This window comes from Rhyacophila brunnea, unplaced genomic scaffold (genome assembly GCF_057557595.1).
Source record: "Rhyacophila brunnea isolate RB1 unplaced genomic scaffold, BYU_Rbru_1.0 scaffold_14, whole genome shotgun sequence".
Taxonomy (NCBI): Eukaryota; Metazoa; Arthropoda; class Insecta; order Trichoptera; family Rhyacophilidae; genus Rhyacophila; species Rhyacophila brunnea.
In genome coordinates this window covers 34,483,537-34,503,553 of record NW_028232796.1, presented here as the reverse complement: position 1 = coordinate 34,503,553, position 20,017 = coordinate 34,483,537, and the positions used below count along the sequence as shown (strand labels likewise).

At 32.8% G+C, this 20,017-nt stretch overlaps 1 protein-coding gene across 1 annotated transcript in view; it reads right to left on the bottom strand.

Moving 5' to 3' along the window:
• Positions 1–12,409, bottom strand: part of LOC147075895 (spondin-2-like) — a 50,763-nt gene extending 38,354 nt beyond the window's left edge. Inside the window, exon 1 of the mRNA XM_085941826.1 lies at positions 12,051–12,409. Coding sequence (XP_085797952.1) covers positions 12,051–12,264 — 214 coding nt within the window. The 5' untranslated portion in view covers positions 12,265–12,409. The remainder of the gene's footprint in view (positions 1–12,050) is intronic.
• Positions 12,410–20,017: the final 7,608 nt, after the last annotated feature.

The window sequence follows — 20,017 nt, the reverse complement described above, 5'->3', positions numbered from 1 at the left end:
CGCGACTCTGGCTTTAGATATGGTCATTAGGTCTTAGTGAGTGATATAATAATATGTAACTATGTTTTTAGACGGTTCTGTGGACGGAATAAGACAACTGAGCCCCAGGAAAATTGGGCGCTGCACTGTTGAATGAAATAAATAGACGTTTGTTAAGATTTTATACAGAAAGTAGACGGGGCATTTTAATCAGTTTCTATCTACTACTTGGTAGTTTTAATTCATTTTGCTCTTATCATAATGCGTTTTATTGCAGATTGAAAATTATCATGCCCGAGGCTTTATATACAAATAAAAGAACTCTTTTTTCATTGGAACTTGAACATAGTATGCACAATTTTATTAAATCATTATTTACGTGTGCATATTCAAATTCTCACTATTTTTTTATTAAATAAGAATATTAAATATATATTATAAAAGTAGGTATGTATAACACACGAACGTCTATTTATTTTTGAATTTCATTCGATTTCGTGGCGACCAGTTGTCCCGGCGCCAAATTGTCTTAGAACCTTCTGTGGAGCTATAGTCATACCAATCACAAAGGTATTTAAGCTGTAAAACGTGGCGGATTTCCAAATTAGAAAATATTTTTTAACTCGAGAATTCGAGATTGGTTTATTGGTTTTTTCAATTGAAACTTAATAACTACCGTCACGTAAATTTCTTATTAATATACGTTATAAAAATAATATGACTATATTGTTTGTATTAGTCATCTAAGGACTATTTAACTGTAAAAATCTCCCCGGAAGCAATAAAATGGGTCCACTGAGGACACATCGCAGAGCAGAAAGTTTCAGCGATTTGTCGTAGCATGTTAACCCAGTTCCAGAAATAACCGTAATTTTGTGAACCGAACCAAAAGCGCCGTTTAATTTAATGGATGCTTGTAATTTCTGTTTATTCAAACTGGCAAGTACCATTAACTGATGTTCCCAGAAGGTGTGTTCGCTAATTGAGTGATGCATTTGTACAATAGTTAAGTATAGATTTTGTATTGGATTGGAAACTTATAATATAGAGCATTTGGAACTAATACAATAATTTCATGGTAATTACTGGTGTAAAGTCATTATAACTAGAACATTAAACTGACTGTTCATTGCAAGCTTTACAGGAGAATAATTTGAAATACGAATTTTATTAGAATCTTCATTTATAGCAATCATACTACTAAGCATTAAATTAGCGACACCTTTTAATATGTATGTTTAGTTAGAAAAAAAAAACAATAGAGCGACAATTATCGTCAGTATTTCCTCAATCATAACTAAATCAGTAGGGTCTGTTATGATTTGTTGATTGCGACAATATCTCTTGTAATATAATATGACTGTACTGCATTTGTATGAATTGAAAGGAGAGAAGAACAAAAAAAATAATACTCATGTAAGCGCGTTAGAAGTTAATTTTATACTTTATTATTTTATATTTAATACAATAAATAAAGTTTTTATTAAAAAGCGTATTCCAATTAAAATGATATGTATTTATACACAATTAAATTATTTTTACTCAATTAAACAAAACAAAAAAACACTTTTAAAATTTAGTTATTATTTACACAAGTTTTGTCACTGATAAATTTTTCACTGCACAATGTGGGAAAAATTAATTAATAATATATATATAATCTGTGTATATAAATAATTATTGATAATTATTAAAATCTAAAATAATAAATAAATATATAAAATATAAATAAAATGTAATACATGAACTGCTTCACTATAGATGTAATAATTTAAATAACCGTAAAATAGCGTTTGTACACAGCTGACTAATTCACACACGCGCGTTGGGTATACCCCGATCACATTCGCAGCTAACTTCAGCATGTCGCACTTTCGTAACGGTGTGCGCGCGCAGCTCTCAATTTTACCCTCTACTAAACACGCCAAAATAAGTATAACTTCAGTGAAAAAACATGGAATGTTATGTATGGAATTAATATAGGGCAGGGTAGTGTTTTAATCTAGGGGCGGCAGGTTATATGAAAGTATGATGAAGCAGGTAAGTATGGTGAAAAGGTATGGTAAGGCAGGCTGGTAATCAATTTGCGGCAAAATTTCCACGTAACATTATATTATATGAGTACATTATAATGACCAAAGTAAATCCTCCGTGATGCACTGAATTTTTTTTATCGCGTCGCTATTTCTCGTAAGTTATCGGTTATTGTTGGCTGCTCCATTCAGTTGTATGAGAAAGCCGATGACTTGCCCCTATTTCTATTTAATATCTCTATGGTTTTAATGTATATACACCGGCATCAAATCTAAGAAAAGTTTCTTAGGTCACCCACTGAAATTTTGGAGTTGCCTGGAAGCACGTAAGACTTCGCAGTTTAAAAAACAGTACATCTGATATTAGCCTGAGTAATTAGAACAAAAAACAGTATAAAGAAGTGGGATTTTCCGATGATCTTTCAAACTGCGAATATGGCGTCGACGAAATAGCTGAACATGATGCCTTGTTCGCTCGTTCTTACTAGTTGCATCAGCGTTGCTAAGTTTGAAGCCTATGACGCGGCCATTACGATAGGCAAGGTATGGCTGGAAAGAGTCTAGATCAGTTTTTCTCAAAGTGCGCGATAACGCCCCCTTGTGGGCACTGGAGGCTTTCAGGCGGGCAGAAGAAATCTCAAAGAAAATTAAGGGGCGTTAAGGAAATCTAGAAAGGTGACGGCAAACAAATTCTATCTATAAAAATCCGACGGAATCTATACACGACACCACTTGAGATGCGATTTACTACTCGAATGCTTGGAGTCCCGTATAGACGGATAAATTAGAGACGCTTACGCATGTAAAAATAAGGATGCAGCTTTATGTATTTCATGTACGTAGTCCATGGTTAAGTTAACTAAATAAATTGTCTGTAATTTTCGACATTTTTTTTGTTCATACAAAAATCCTTTTTCAAATGTCAACACAACAGGGCCATCATTATATACATGATAGCATTCCCATCGTCGTATTTGTATGAACGTAGACTTAGTGCTGTAGCAACGTTGCCAACTAAACAGAGAAATCGGCTGCAAGTTAATAAACGCGGCAACTTACGGCTGTTTTAAAATGAATTCGAGCCTGATTAACAAACTCGTCGAAAGGCATCAGATTCATCGTTCACATTAGATAACTTTTAAATTCAAAGCCTTCTTTTAATGTTAATAAAAATACTTCTAAATATGATTAAGTAGATAATATAAATTTTGTTTTATTTCCTCTCATTGAAACATTCTTTGATCTATATCTATATAATAATGCATGTTTAAAAATTATAATATTTGCAATAACTGTTTTTAAGATACGCAACAGATGGTAATGCAAAAGGTAAGTTAAAAAATATGAGGGAACTAGATTTTTTTAAATCTCAAAGTGGGCGGTGGTCGAAATAAGCTTGAAAACCTGTGGTCTAGATCCAGAAGCATCTCTAGCACGGATACTACAGAAGAAGATTAAGACGAAGAAACCAATTGAATTATTAGTGATGACTGAATCAACGCAGGATCGCTCCAGATGGAAGGAGTTTGTAAGGAAGGCCTGTAATTTCAGTTATCATCATCGTAATAAAACAAAGGTATGGAGAAATGAAGAGTTTACTGACCACACTGATACTGATAAATTCCGTGTCCGGAAACTTATACGTGTGCAGTTCGCCGTATCACACTTCACACCGTGAAATGTTTTATCGGAAATATATGGCCGTATATTAAAGATGGTCCAACCTCTTTGGGTCGTATAATACTGACATAAAATTCATGTCTAAATAAAACACGGTTATTGTCGGTATACACTTTACAGGAAGCCAGCGGTAAACAAATTTGAAAATAGCAGATATTCTGGATTATTTGTTAGGTAAGGTTGGGTTTTAATTCTTGAATTCATGAATTTTGCCAAAATCATCCATGAAAAATGAATTAATATTCATATTGCATCTAATAAAATTGGATAACGTATAGTATACGGTCATCTTTTTCCGATAAGAAAGCTCACGGCAAATTGAGTACCTTGGTATCAAAGTGGGACATAAGCCATTTACAAAATTTTGCAGGAGACTCACAAACATGTGTGAAAAGTGTCCGTTTTTCATATAACATACGAACTTTAAACTGAAAAATCTCTATGAAAACTACCGCTTTTGATACTTTTGGTGGATTTTTTGAAAAAAGCATCACTTGCACTACAATAATCAATTAAAACATGAATTTAGTGGCAGGTGGCGTTTGTCCCACGTTGATACCAAGGTACTCAATTGTGTCACGGTGAAATGTTTTACGTACAATTTACACATAACCGATAAATTCAAAGGAAACTCCTCGTATACTGAGAGACGTACTAAATAATATAATTCATTTCCTACTAATTTAACTCTACGAGCTAAAATTATGAAAGGAAACATACAGTAGGTAGTTTTATTAAATTTTCTGTAGAGATATTTATGATATCTTACTTACCGTGAAGTTCAACGAGATATATTACTATTCTCTTTGAGAATATTCTAAAAGCTTTCGTGTAAGCTTTCGTAAGTTCCTATATTAATGAAGGCAGTGTTTCATTACTTCGCGTATGTATTTCTCTTATGGCACCATAAGACGGTGCAACCTCATTATGAACCATCTGGCTAACTGTAATGTGTCTTAAACATAATTATTTATAACTGTAGGTATTTAGTAATAATTATATACGCTGTGTAGGGTTGAAATATTTTTTAATCATAATAATGAACACATCAAATTAGAGATGTAAGTATAATAGAAACTATTCTGCGCATCTATTCGCTATCGAGGATAGATTTGTATCGAAGTATTAGAACTTATTGTAACAATTACAATACGTTAGTTGTAATAATTGTTACAGTAAGTGCTGTGTTTTAACAGCGCCTCTCTTAATTAATTGCGCTAAATTTTAGAGCGAGATAGACAGTTTTGATTGTTTAAACGGCTAACTTATTGTACAAACACATGAAAAACTACCCTCGACAGCTGCCAATAGCAGTTTTGTGTGTAGAATAGGTGCGCTGATATAAGAAGTCTTGCAATCTACTGTCATTGATTTTAAGTTGTAATATTTTTATGAATCAAAGTAAATATTGTTTTAAAGAAAAAGGTACTTATCATAATATTTAAACTATGTTTCTAATCAATGATTATTTCACAAGGTTTGGGAAATTAACATTCCTTTTATTGAATATACATAATTTTTAATGGTCTCGACTTTTGAGCTTGTTGAAGCTCTATGAGTTCGTGAGCGGACACGGTGACTATTTGTGATTGTAGTTACGAAAAAATGCTTCACGTGGTTGGGACATATGTTTCGTCAGCAAGTGCGACACCCCGTATCCATCCGATTCACTGTGGAGCATTTAATTACTTTTTTAATTACCAAATTTAAATAACATGATAATTATATCTAATCAGGACACAACAGCTGTGGCGTTCGCGCTGTAAGGATTAAAACACAAAAGCCGCTTCCCAAAAAAATACTTAATTTGTTAAGTACCTCGAGATTAACAAGTTAATTTCATCGTAATTAGATATTACATACGTGGTTTAACTATATTGGTGTGAATCAAGTGGATAAAGTTTTAGTGGTGACATAGACGTGTTGTTGTTTAATTTGCAACGGCTCGTTGTCTTCAGTCAAATATAATAAATTGGTTTAACTTTAAATAGCCTAATGCTGAGTACCTCCGCTACACGGAAGTACATTGGAACATATATATGTCTGAGAGCAACTGAAGACACATATCCATATTCCAATGTACTTCCATGTAGCGGAGGTACTCAGCATTTACCCACTAATTTCACAACAGTATTGTTAGATAGAAGTTATCGACAACAATGAGCGGTCAGCCACTCGGCCGGTAACATTCTGCGTTAATATTGCACAGAATTTTATTGTCATAGTCACGCCGAGTGATATAACATATACATATTAAAATAACTATGGGAGTGTGTGGTAAATCACTAGAAAATAAATCAGTTTTGATATTATGATGACAACCGACTTGAAGTTGAATATCCCCGCTGTATTGTATGTAGCTACCTTCTATTGAATGGGTCGGCTATTCCTTCATAGTATTCATTCATTCTTCATTCCTTCATGAATATTAGGGAAATTAATTTCGATTCTGGAATTCATGGCTTTACAAAACCAGCGCTGCCCAAATATTTTGTCTCCGGTCGTCCCGTGACTGAATGACGTTTATTGCCAGCGAAATGTAAATTGGGTCGCGCAATTAATTGGGACATGTTCTGGTGACGTCACCAGTCGGCTGTCTGCTGTCGCGTGTTGGCTGCTAATGGAATCAGAACGGGGGCTTGTCGGCGATTGCCTTTGGGAGAGGCCAACATTCAATGACTCATTTGTTTGTTCTCCAATTGGGGGTCGAGATTAGTTTCATGTACTTATATTAATTTGTATATGTTAACCAAATCATCAAATATATAAAACAGAGGCTGAAAAGGTTACCAAAGTTATTATATTATAATACTAATATAATACATACATGTTTTATACATAATCTTAATCTCAATTTTGAGCACACACAAACAAAAAACAAGTGGTTTTGCCAGAAATGGGTTAAGATCCTATAAGTAATTTCTTTAGAAGCGATACTATACCATCGCGAGTATCTTCCAGGATTATTATGTAATAATTACTCCTCATTTTTCATATGTAATTTCGTCATATATATTATGTTCTTACTTTCTCACTTTTTATTCTTGTTAGGCTTAACTATAATATTATAATTTATACATGTAAACTTTGTTGGTTGCAATACAATTTCACTATTTTTTAAACATATTTTAGTACTCAGGATGTAACTGTTTGTTTCCTTAAGGGGGGACATGCTCGTCGAAGGTCAAAATTGAGTTTTTATTGTATTTTCAAACCATGATCCTGGACACTCCTTAAACGTTGTAGATGATCTATTTATATAATTTTGAAGCCTTATTATCCTTTATAGTTATTTTAAACATTTGATGACTGCATAAAGTATTTTTGTTACATAAAATAGTATTCTTTTAAACCTCTCGCTCTAATGTTTTAGAATATAGTCATATTTCGGTACATAACTGTGCAGTGGTGTTAAGATTTTTTACATTTATTAATTTTTAAACGCATTTATTAAACCATTAGCATAATTTATTACGAGATAATTTTTGTAAAATATTCACGATAAAAAATTATATTGATAATCTCTGTGATCCCAAATTTGACAAGAATTAGGCATTTTATTATTCAAAAAATCGGCAAGATTAACACATTTGAAGATGATTCTAAAGATATTTATTATAAGCTATGTCTTTGACCATTCAAGTGTGATAAACATCTTATGAATAATGATTGCTTTATAATAAATATTGACCTAAGAATAAGGTAGTGTTTTTTTGAAATACGCCATTTCTTTTGTCATTCCCCAGTGGTTAAGCTACAACATACGGCCGTAGCCATAAATTGACAAACTATAATTGAAGTAGGGAGTAAAATGATATTGACGCGCGTGTTTGAACATGTACCGTTTAAAAAAAAATTAAAAAAAAAATCGGTTAGGTACATGTTCAAACACGCGCGTTAACATAATTTTACTCCCTATTTTAATTATAATTTGTCATTTTATGGCTACGGCCGTATGTTGTAGCTTAACTACTAGGGAATGACAAAAGAAATGGCGTATTTCAAAAAAACACTACCTTATTCTTAGGTCAATAATTATTATAAAGCAATCATTATTCATTAGATTTTTATCACACTTGAATGTTCAAAGACATAGCTTATAATAAGTATCTTTAGAATCATCTTCAAATGTGTTAATCTTGCCGATTTTTTGAATAATAAAATGCCTAATTCTTGTCAAATTTGGGATCACAGAGATTATCAAAATATTTTTTTATCGTGAATATTTTACAAAAATTATCTCGTAATAAATTATACTAATGGTTTTATAAATGCGTTTAAAAATAAATAAATGTAAAAAATCTTAACACCACTGCACAGTTATGTACCGAAATATGACTATATTATAAAACATTAGAGCGAGAGGTTTAAAAGAATACTATTTTATGTAACAAAAATACTTCATGCAGTCATCAAATGTTTAAAATAACTATAAAGGATAATAAGGCTTCAAAATTATATAAATAGATCATCTACAACGTTTAAGGAGTGTCCAGGATCATGGTTTGAAAATACAATAAAAACTCAATTTTGACCTTCGACGAGCATGTCCCCCCTTAATAAATAAATAAAATAAAATAAAAATAATAAACCTAAAGCCGACTATAAATAGATAGCCCGGGGCACTGAATTTTGAGTTTCAATAGTAGTGCTGGTTATTGATTATTTAAAAATATAATGTTGCACAATACTATTGTAGTGGGGTTGCTGCCAAAAGTTGGTAAGTCAATAATTTAGATATTTAGAGTTAACAAGGGATTATCTGTCTATTTATAAATATCTAGGGTATGCTAGAAAAAAATACAAGGTTATCCGATATATAGAACATGCACATAACGTACAAAGAAATTAACATTATGCATTATTTTAGAGGGCGTATCAAACTTAAAATTGTAATTACTCCATAACATGATTTTGAAACTTACGAACTTTCATCGTTTTTTACGAACAGTTTACCATATTTCACTCGAAGTATGAACGATGACTAGAACTACGATCGAAATTTACAGTTTTGTGTCATGGTCTGAATGAAGGAGAGCCCTGTAAAAACCATACACCTAAGCGATATGCGAGTGGAAATGTATCCACTTATGAAGTCATGCATCTTAAATCCAAATACCGGGTCTGGTAAATTCACATATTATTTGAGAAAATTAGTTAACATTTTTTTGTTGTAAAAACAATCTCTTAGTGAGAAGACTAAGATCCATATAAAATTGTAGTCAACGAAAAAAAAAACAATGACCCAAATAGCACTGTAAGTTAGTACCTACTCGATCTTAATTTCCCACCACATTTATCTATTAGCGAAATTAAAGGCAGGGTCGATTTATTCTGAAATCCTGACTGTTTGAGAATCTACGGAACAATGAATACATTAGGTACTGTGATGTAATTTGTAAATCGTAGACGTATCGCATTTGCACATACATACTCGAGTATGATAGAAATGATAAAGATACATCAATGAAATGATTACTCATTTATTGTACACGTTATACAGATTTGATAATTTAAATATCTTAAACATGTTGAGCGCCGTGAAGTGATTTACTTCAACAATATGCAAATGAGAGAAACCGGTTTTATAGTCAATGTTTCTGTTAATGATGCTATTGAGATGAGAAGATTGCATATAAAAACATTGAACGAAGTACCTACTAATACCACTAACGTAATAACTGCCTAAATCTCTCATCAAAAATCCTGTAATTCACAATAATTAGGGAAATAAATTTAATATCGTGGGGTTACTGTCAAAAGTTGGTAAGTCGACATTTTAGGTATTTTGAGTTGACGAGGTGAATATGAGGTATAAAGGTAAATATCTATGTCAAGTATCCATAATATTGATAAAAAATTGTAACTGATGATTTGTCAATATGTGATCAGGGAAATGTTTGTAAGTCGATATTTTTACCAATATATTATGTTTAATTTTTAAATCTTTAACAAATATCTATCAAGGAAATTGAGTATCAACATATAGTATTCTAAAATTCAAAAAATGTTATGACAAAAGTTTGTAAATATACGTATTTTTAGATTGTAATTTTTCAGTTAATTTTGTCATACCCGGACGACATAAATTGGAAAATTATTATAATACGGTTGATGTAAAATTTACTGAAATAACTGACTATCGATAATTTTTCTTCTTTTATTTATAATGGATGCACAGAAAACCATCAAAAACTGAAAAATCTTGTCAGCCAAAGGTTGGTAAGTATGACTTTTTCTTAATAAATAACATTTTGTGTTATAAGATAATGTGAGCTATTTAACATAATTAAATAATAGTATATACTCCAATCTATTAAAAAAAATAATTCAATTGGGTCTCGTTGCTGTTTTGACTTATCTGTAACTTACTTATATAAAACCTCGTCAGCTGCAAATCGCTCATAGCAATGGTATATTGCCTAAAACTAATATGCTGATTAATAAAAAAAAACTACCCTGATTCCCTTATGGCATGTCAAAAAGTATGTACGTGTCAAGTGTATGGAAATTTAGCTATATTCCTATCATATAATATAGCATGCATGTCCAACATGTCGATCGCGGGATGGATTTTGGTCGATCGCATCCATTGGAACTGAGTCGTCAAATTGTGACAAGTATGTATATTCTTTTGATCTTGCCCGATCCTAGTAAGATCATATTATAGGCCTACACAGTGTGAAGGTTTGTATTAACAGATTTTTGTTATTACGAGAAATGCATGAAAGCCATTTGCTCAATCTATTAGGTCCATACTCTGACTATGAACACAAATTGAAAAACAATGTGCGAATTTGCCAGACCCACGTTATTATACGCCGACGCGTAAGCCGCTCATCTATCGTGGGCGTAGAATATACGTAGGTGTATATTCAGTAATATTATCCTTAATTAGCCCACGTCATTATCACTTACCTATTAAGTCAAGGAATACAATAAAAAAATATAACAAAGAAATTATGAATAGTTGATAGTTAATTAATTTGTTATATAAGTTAGAGTTAACTGTATTCGTTGTCAGTGTGATTTGCCTTTTGGTGAGTGCACATAGTGCCTGAAGATGCCGAAAGGCGAAAGCCGAGTCGTAAAAAATGACTACTTACAAGCGATATCAGTCGATCGCCATAAATAATTTTATCAACTAGCCGATCCTAGAAAAAAAAGTCTGGCCATCCCTTCGATTGATACTATTACACTAGGTCAGTGGTCGGCAAACTCATTCGTCAACAGAGCCAAAATGAAATTTCTTTTGAGAGCCAAACTTCTTAAACTGAAATTATATAATATGTAGGTAGGTACACAGTTAATAAACTTTAGTTAAAAATTTAAGTCTTGATAATTAAACTATAGGTACACTGAATAACACTTGATATCATACTTAGTAATGATCTTATTTATTGATAAAAATTAAATTGTAAGTAAGGTATCCATAAAATTAAATCATGACACTGACTGACAAACACTCGATGTGAATAATGGCCTTGCATCTCCTTGTAAAGTCAGTGTAAGTCAGGTTTCTATGTTGTTATTTTTATTTTTAAGCACGATAAAGGTTCTCATCAACAAGACGACTTCTCAATTTATTCTTGATTTCCTTACTAACCACAAAACATGCAATATTGACATTGTTGGAAGATTGTATTCAGTAATTAAATACAGAACTAGATTTTTCTTGACTCTTCTAAAGTTCCTCAACTGCTTTCTTCCTTGCATCACCGACAGTGCTTAGTTGTAAAGTGTCCTTCCAAATTTGACTTCTAGTTATGCACTAATTTAACCCGACAAATAATACAGGTCAGTAGGTCATTTAAGTTTTGAATAAATGCGAAAATCTCGGTTCATTCAACTTTAAATTCACGGTTTGGGTCATCCGTTTTTCTTTGCTTCTTTGTAGCCATGTCAAATATGGCAGAGGGCATTTGTGGCAGAGCCACACTCAATGGGCCAAAGAGCCGCATATGGCTCGCGAGCTGCAGTTTTCCGACCACTGCATTAGGTAAAAGGGTCTATTACATCTAAAACATGTCTATTATATACGACTTAAATGGAGTATTACAAAACTTAAATTCTTTAGAATAATACTTTTATTCAAATAGTAAAATGACAAAGGAGAAATGAAGTAGGTCACTTCCAGTTTTAATACTGGTTAATAGTAGTAGATCATAGCCTACTTGAAGTTGGATTGGATTAAGGGAAACAATGTGTGAAAACAATAAATTATTTTTGATATAGCAAGAAAATTATTTTGTTAACGTAAAAACTTTACTGGTCAAAGATTCACAAGATAAACAGAGATTCGGAAGGTATCTGTTTGTGGAAACTGGAAAACTTTTTCAATAATCAAAATGAACTCACCGAATATCGTAGACCACTGCGCAGGTGGCCTCCACGTGGGGTAACTCTTCGGGAAGTTTTCTTCGGTCCAGAAGGTTTTCATGATCATCTTGTATGCCACTATTGCATCAGGGTCGCATCTCGTTGGCTTAGGATATTCGAACACTGATCTAGCATATATACTAGCCAGAATTATCAGTAATAATAAACTACACATTTTTAGATCGCGCCACATTTTAAATGTTGTAATTAATATAAAATAATAATATTTGTATACTGAATCTAAAAAAATGGTTATATTAAATTAATTCAAATTAACAGTGTATTTTTTACTAATAATAAATAACAAATAGCTTTTGTTTACTATTAGAGAGACACTTTTAGAACTAATAAATAATATAGTTTTAAATTATACGCTATCATAAGTAAAATAAATTTTATTTTTAATTACATTTAAAAATAATATTGATATATTTGTTTAAGACGGATTTTTCAAAGTTAAAAGTCACTTGGAGGCAATGTTCGGATGTGTCTCTGACCCGACGAGCAAACTGCGAATATTGTAAGTAAATCTATTCATATTATTAGCAAGTAGAATAAGAGAAGTTTACATTAACAAACGACTTATGATTTCATCAAAATAGCCACAAGAACGGCTGTTAAACTGTGGTCCGTCAACTTATATTTAAACAAGCATTACATTTTAAAATAATTAACTACATATATTGCGATTGCCAATGACATAAAGGTACAAAGGTTAATAATACTATTAAAATGGTATACATTATGAATAATTAATAATTGTAACCTGGCAGGGAATATCAGGCCCATGAAATCTAAGATTAGTATTTCTAATACGATTGGTTGAAATAAATAGAATGTCTTTTTTGCAGGGTTGTATGGAGAGCAGGTTAATTGGGTTAATCCTAATTCCTCAGTAGAATTATCATCGAATTCAAAGTTTGATATTCAGTATGCGGATACATATGATACTTAATCCGAGATGATCTGGGACAACCCTTTTCATTTCTCTATAAATTCTTTCATTAAGCACCACGGTGCATGGTTGTTACATCAGTCTCGTGCGGCTCCGTATCGGGATAGCAGAGTGAGTAAGTAACATCTTTTCTTTCAGACACGTTTTAAGCGTCAAGGAAGATGGCACAGCTGTACATACATGACGGATGGAGGCGGGGAACCTAAAATCAATGCTGAAAATACCCACGAACGCTGCAATTTACTGCCAATGTACATGAATGTTTTTGGTTACATGATTTAGTATAATTTTACAATGATTTTATGATAAAACTAGCAATTTTTTGTGGTTAATCGCAAAAGTAGGTTAATTTAGTCGAAAATCATTTTCAATTCTGGGATTTAGGAATCAATAAATTGACAGAGATTGCTTACACTATAATAATATACCTACCCTGTTTTGTTTGTAGTCAGTCTCGTTGTAAGATTGCTTTAACGTAAAATGAAGTTCAAAATAATATTTTCATATTTACATAGATACTGCGACTCGAGAGAAATGGTTTTAAAAGTAGTTTTTCATCCATTCTTCCACAATCCACGGAAAAATGAGTTTTTATTTATCATTTGAACATTATTTTAGTACTTACTGAATTAAATTGTGCAGAATTATAAAACTACATATTATCTGTAATAAGTACATATCTGCGTAAATTTTAATTCAGTGTAATTATTAAATTTAAGCATCATAAAATATAATTCTGGCAAATATCTTGACCAAGTTAATAAATTGAAATGAATAAGATATATAACTCGAAAAAACGACTATCAATATACAGCTCTTGTTATTTATTTATTTATCGATAAAGTAGTTAAATTCTACGAGCCTGTGAAAAAACTACGCATGACTGGATGAAGATATCAGTTTTTAAAGGAATATACCTAGCAGTAGATCGATAATAGTGATAATATTAATAAATCGTATTGAAAGTAGGTAAATAATGAATATATTGTAATGTAAATATTGAACATACATAATTTTAAAAACACTTCTGAGAAAATATATTATAACCAATAGAAAAAAATCTTTTTGAAAAAAGAAAGACACCCCACAGGAATTCAACCTGCATCTCTCGGGTATCGCGCCCACGCACATAGTTCACTATGCTAAAGGAGTCATACTTAATTTCGACAAATTTTAACTATTGACCTTTGAAATACTCACTGAAGCGCTTTCTAAATTGAGCTACTATTGAGCTACTATAATCAAAGATTACTTTAATTACTAACCGATGTCACATATCACTCCAAGATTTTTTGTTGTAACTTACTTGAACTTGCTAATAATTTTTACTTAACTATTTTTTTATTCAATGAATAATTCGCAAGATTTAAGAATTTAACATTCTAATTATTGAACATACATAATTCTGAGAAAATATATTATAGCAAATAGAAAAAATCTTTTTGAAAAAATATGTAAATATTATCCAACCCAATTTGAGAACCATTCACAATATTTTGAATATAAATACTACGCAGTGAAATACGAGTATGGAACCAACTTTTTTAACAAAAAAAATGATTGCGGTACCTATACAATATCATACGATTTAACACCGCAGAGTTCTAATTTCGCACTGATGCTATGATTCATTTGAGGAAATCCTTTGGATTATAATTATCAAGATAACAATAGTGTGATACGGTCACGGCCATTATGGCATTATACCTATTAATTAAAAACGACCGAAACTTTGCTAAATGTTGGAAACAAGTGCGTGAATTTACCGTGTCCGGAAACTTGTACGTATGCAGTTCACCGTATCACACTTCATAGTAAAATAATATTGTACCTATCGGAAATATATGATGGTCGTATAGTAAAGACCGTCCAACCTCTTTGGGTCGCATAGTACCTACTGACAAAATTCATGTCTAAATAAAACACGGTTCTTGTAGGTTTACACTTAACAGAAAGCCAGCAGTAAACACATTTTGAAAATAGCCAATATACTGGATTATTTGCTAGGTTAGATTTTCATTCTTGAATTCATAAATTTTGCCAAACTTGGCTATGAAAATTGAATTAATGTTCATATTGAATCTTATAAAATCTGAGACCGTATAGTATACGGTCATCTCTTTCCAATAAGAAAGCTCACGGCGAACTGTGCTATGGTGAAATGTTTTACGTACAATTTACATGTAATATGAATTTACTGCTTGCAATACTAAGTAAATTAAAATATCATGCCAATGACCGTTTACTCACAAAATGCTGATTGTCGCACCAATATCATTTTTCAAATATCAGAGACACATATTTTGTTGTGTGTAAGAATATCTGAAATACAAATATGAAGTTTTAAAAGGATAGAAAAATATTTGAAAAAAGGAAATTACTTTTGAGATTTTACACACCCGTTACATTAGGTTACTTAGCCCATTAAACGGAAAATATTTCTGTTAACATGCAGTTTTTCATCTTTATATTTCGGGTAATCCTAGAATCATCAATATTACATCTATTTAAAACGTTACAATTTCCAAAATCTAGTGGTAACCCAGTGTTACATCACCGGAATTGACCCTTTTATTAGTATCGTAGAGGGAAGGTTAGACAAGTGAAATGAAAGTATGCCATGAATATCGTGATACAAGTAAGTTATATCTATGTTTCTCACATACTAACATACATTATTGTATTGAAATGTGTGTTATAGTATTTGGCGATGTTATCTGATGCGTTTGTGGTTAAATCACTTCCCGAACCTCAGCCCGCATGTCCCCACTGATAGTGACAAGGTTATATTTTGATACAATTGTCAAAATTAAGGTCAATGCCTTTATTGCAAATTCATGTTCTCATTAACATTGAATTCAAGGAATTATTCTGATTAAACCACGACAGTGTAAGGACAGGAGAGGGCAGAATATGTTCAAAAAGATGATTTTTAAGTTCACTTTATACTGTAAAAAAAATTAATTACTATTTGCTAGAATTAAATAATTTAATAATTTTTTACAAGATATTATAGATTAAATACACGTTACCCTATCGCAGGAGAGATGTGATGTTTCATGATGCTGTGTATCATGCGAATAACCTGTTTGATGGCACCATAAAGGTTGATTTTTTTTGAACTATGTAAAATAATCGTGGATATGTTAAATAGGTTAAATTTGTAATTATTTTTATCATTTTACTTTAATATTTTTTACAACATACTTTATTTTCTACTTTATTGTTATATTGGTTATTTTGTATTTATTGTGTATTATGGCGCATTGGCTAATATCTGTAATGTCATTATACTCTTCTTTCTTTCTTTCTAAATAAATCAATAAACATATGTAGTACCCTGGAAATGTTCTTTTTCGGCCATATCCGCCCCTTAGTTGGAGCATATGGAGACCACGCGGTACCTCCAATAATTTCTGTCGCTAGCCAGTTTTCTTGCATCATTCTAGGTGATTACCAGTATCCCGTAGCTCCGCCGTATACACCCTATAAATAGTATTTAGCGGCTTTCCAAGACGCCGGAATCCTGTAGGCTTGAAGAACAGGCAAGCCAAATTGAGGTTCTCTTCTGACATCCGAAGCAGGTGGCTGAGCCAGCTCCAACGTCGCCTATTCACTCTCAGCATGATGAAAGGTTGCTTGGTGCATTCTCTTATATCCTCGTTATTCTTAAAATCACACCACCAATGTTATATTATATTACAGGAATGGGGGTACATATGGTGAACGGGAGCAACATTCTGGATTTTCTTATATATATATATATATATGTTACGCCGAATGTGCGAACTTGAGTATTACATGAAATGGACAAAATTTTGACTAATTCATGTAATAGTCAAGCCTGTTGCCTTATTCATGAATTAGGTAAATTATCTGCGGAGTGCGTGAATTCGCCAGGGTATGGAATTCTTAAACTGTCAACATAACAGTAGAAAAAGTAAATTTAATACAAATGGTTTTATTAGTTATAATTGGACATTATATAATATTGTATATTTTTATTAGGTTAAGTTAGGTTAGGTAAGGTTTTGTAATTCTGAATTCAACTGAATGTCCATTTTGAGGTTAGCTAACAAAGGTTAACAAACTATACAAACAAACAATCGACCATTGCACGATTGATACCCAAGCACGAATCAAATCGCGAAAATACCTTAAATTCTTCCGTTATCATATTATAGTTCTAGATTTTTTTTGGTCATAGTAAATGGATATGAACGTCATTGTAGTTATTGATTGGTATATTTGTATATAATCAATGACATTTGACACATTTGGTTAGTTTGATTAGTTGCAAAAAACACCACCGTAGCGCTATTATCAATGCAATGCAAACCAATGCATGAACTAGGCATAAAAATTACTGCCGAAGTCACGCACTTGGCAGATATTTTGCCTAATTCATGATAAGGCAACGGGGTTACATTTTTCATGATTTAGGCAAATTTTTGTCCATTTCATGTAATAGTCAATTTCGCACATTCGGCGTAACATATGTAAAGAGCCACACCACAGTCACGTTCTCATTTAGTATTAAATACACAAATTAAAATTTAATACGCGTATCTTGTCACTTACAACATTTAGAAAGGAAAACTCGCAAGCAAAAAATACAAGTGTAATGAGGAAATAAAATACCTTTTTTTATCAAGTGATGTTGGGAGCCGCACTTAATCCAACGAAGAGCCGCATTTGCCCACGTATGTTATAATTATTATGTTTCTGAACGAATCTAGAATTTTTATTATATGAACCCACTATTTATCTATCATGGATAGGTACTATTATTTACATATTAAGAATCGTGCATTTCTTTCAATAATCGACGATTAAAATGGGAAATTAGATTCGTGGTATACGAGGTGCCAGTGGCCAAGTGCAACACTTTCTAGACTATTAATATCACAAGACAATTTGATAGCATTCTTGTATTTTCTAGTGCGATGCCAGAAACATCAAAACAATGCAATTATTTATTTTTAATGTCTTTCAGTATTCACACGAAATGTAAAGTTTAGAGTGTTTAGACTATTTGAATACTTGGTAAAAACAAGTGTGTATAATTGCGAATTTATTAAATTGGAATTTTCATGTTATTAATATACTACATACTTTGGAATACATCAGAAATATAGAAACGTATTAGAAAAAATATTTATACTGAACGAGACTAAGATCTGTTTAGATCGGATTTAGGCTAATTAATATGCTACTCTTTTTATCATTTTAAATATATCGCCACCTTCCTATTAAAACCTTGTAAGTCAGTTAGAGAAGAATGTTGAGGGGAGGAAAAAAACAAATTAAAAATAATAACTTAAACACCTCTCTAATCGATGAATCTGCTAATACTGGTTGTGAAATAAGAGGTTTTAATTCCATGTTTGAAACCACGAGATCTAAGAGTTTTTAAAATTCGATAGATGAACAGCATACTAGTCTAGATAACTGAGGTTTTGATACGATTTAAAATGTTTTGTAGTTTAAATTTTGTCGAATAAACTTCATTTTTCCATAATATTAGACTTACGAGGTCTTAATAGTAAAGTGACGATATCTTCAAGTCAATCGGAGTCCACGCAGTCCATTAATTACTATCCACAGAGAGTATACGGCGAAACTACGGGATACTGGCATGACCTGGGAATTCTCGGAGGTGCCCTATGGTGTCCATATGATCTAACTGAGGGTTGGACATGGTCAAAGAAAGAAAGCGTTTACAGTCATATGTATCAGTTTTCTTGTTAATTGTTTTAAAAAAATAACCATGTTAATTGCACATGGCGAATTGTTCTCCTTGGTCATTCCCTCTCATGACTGTGGATCGTGACCACCATGGAATTCTGTCATCCAAGACTTCAAGACTTTCTAACCGTCTCGATCCTCTGCTTCTCACGGGCCAGAGCGAAGGCTGCCCCCAGTCAGCTCCTTCACTTGAACCCTCTTCTTCTGCTTTCTCTTCCCTAGAGGCTACCCAAAACCACCAGTCTCTCCAGGTTATCTGGTCTGCGCTGAATAATGTGTTAAGAAATTATTTATTTGTAGTCTCTGGATGGTTGACTTGTTTGTCGTGTGCTCTGTCCGAGATATACGAAGCATTCGGCACCAACACTACATTGCAAACATATCTATTGCCTTCCGCTCCATTTTCTTCAGAATCCACGACTCAACACCGTACAAGAATATGGAGAATGGCCAATTTGAAAGAATTTTCCACTGAAATCTTCTTCTTCGATGGCGCTACAGCTCAAGTCGAGCCCTGGCCTCCTCCACCGCCGGCCTCCAGCCGGAACGGTCCTCCGCACGTTTTTTCCAGTTCATGATTTTTAGCAGCTGGTTGGCATCTTTTGTAATGTTGTCACCCCATTGTGTGTGTGGCTTTCCCACTGGCCTTTTACCCCCTGGGTTTCCTTCGAGGATCTTTTTCGGTATCCGTGACTCAAGGCATGCGCTGGACATGGCCCGCCCAGTTCAGCCTCTGGAGTTTTATGAAGGTGAAACTGAGAGGTGGAAAAGGTTACACTGAAACCACCATGCCTAATAATGAATTGGCTGGTGTATAAATTTAATTATAGTTTATTGGGTGGCGTTTTCAATGTGTTTGTCCACTACCCCCGTTAATATAATAATTTTGTACGTTTGATGTGTAAATGTGTAATTATAATATAGGCCTTTACAAATCAAAACGCGCGTGTGCATTTTTATTGTTTTGTATTCCGTATAAAGCACGATTATACTTCTGGTGATATGACATGGTAGGATATACAAAAGTATATTAATCGATTACGTACTTCATCTTCTTTCACCCCGTCACGACCCAGTATTGGTGCATAGGGCAAGCACAAGTTAGCGCCACTTCCTTCGATCCATCGCCAACTCTTGCGCCTCCCGCCATTGAAGACCTGCAGTGAATATACCGCTTTTGTAGCACCGCTGCATGGTGAAGGATGGCCGGCCACGACGACGGAACTCTTGAGGCAGTGCCAAA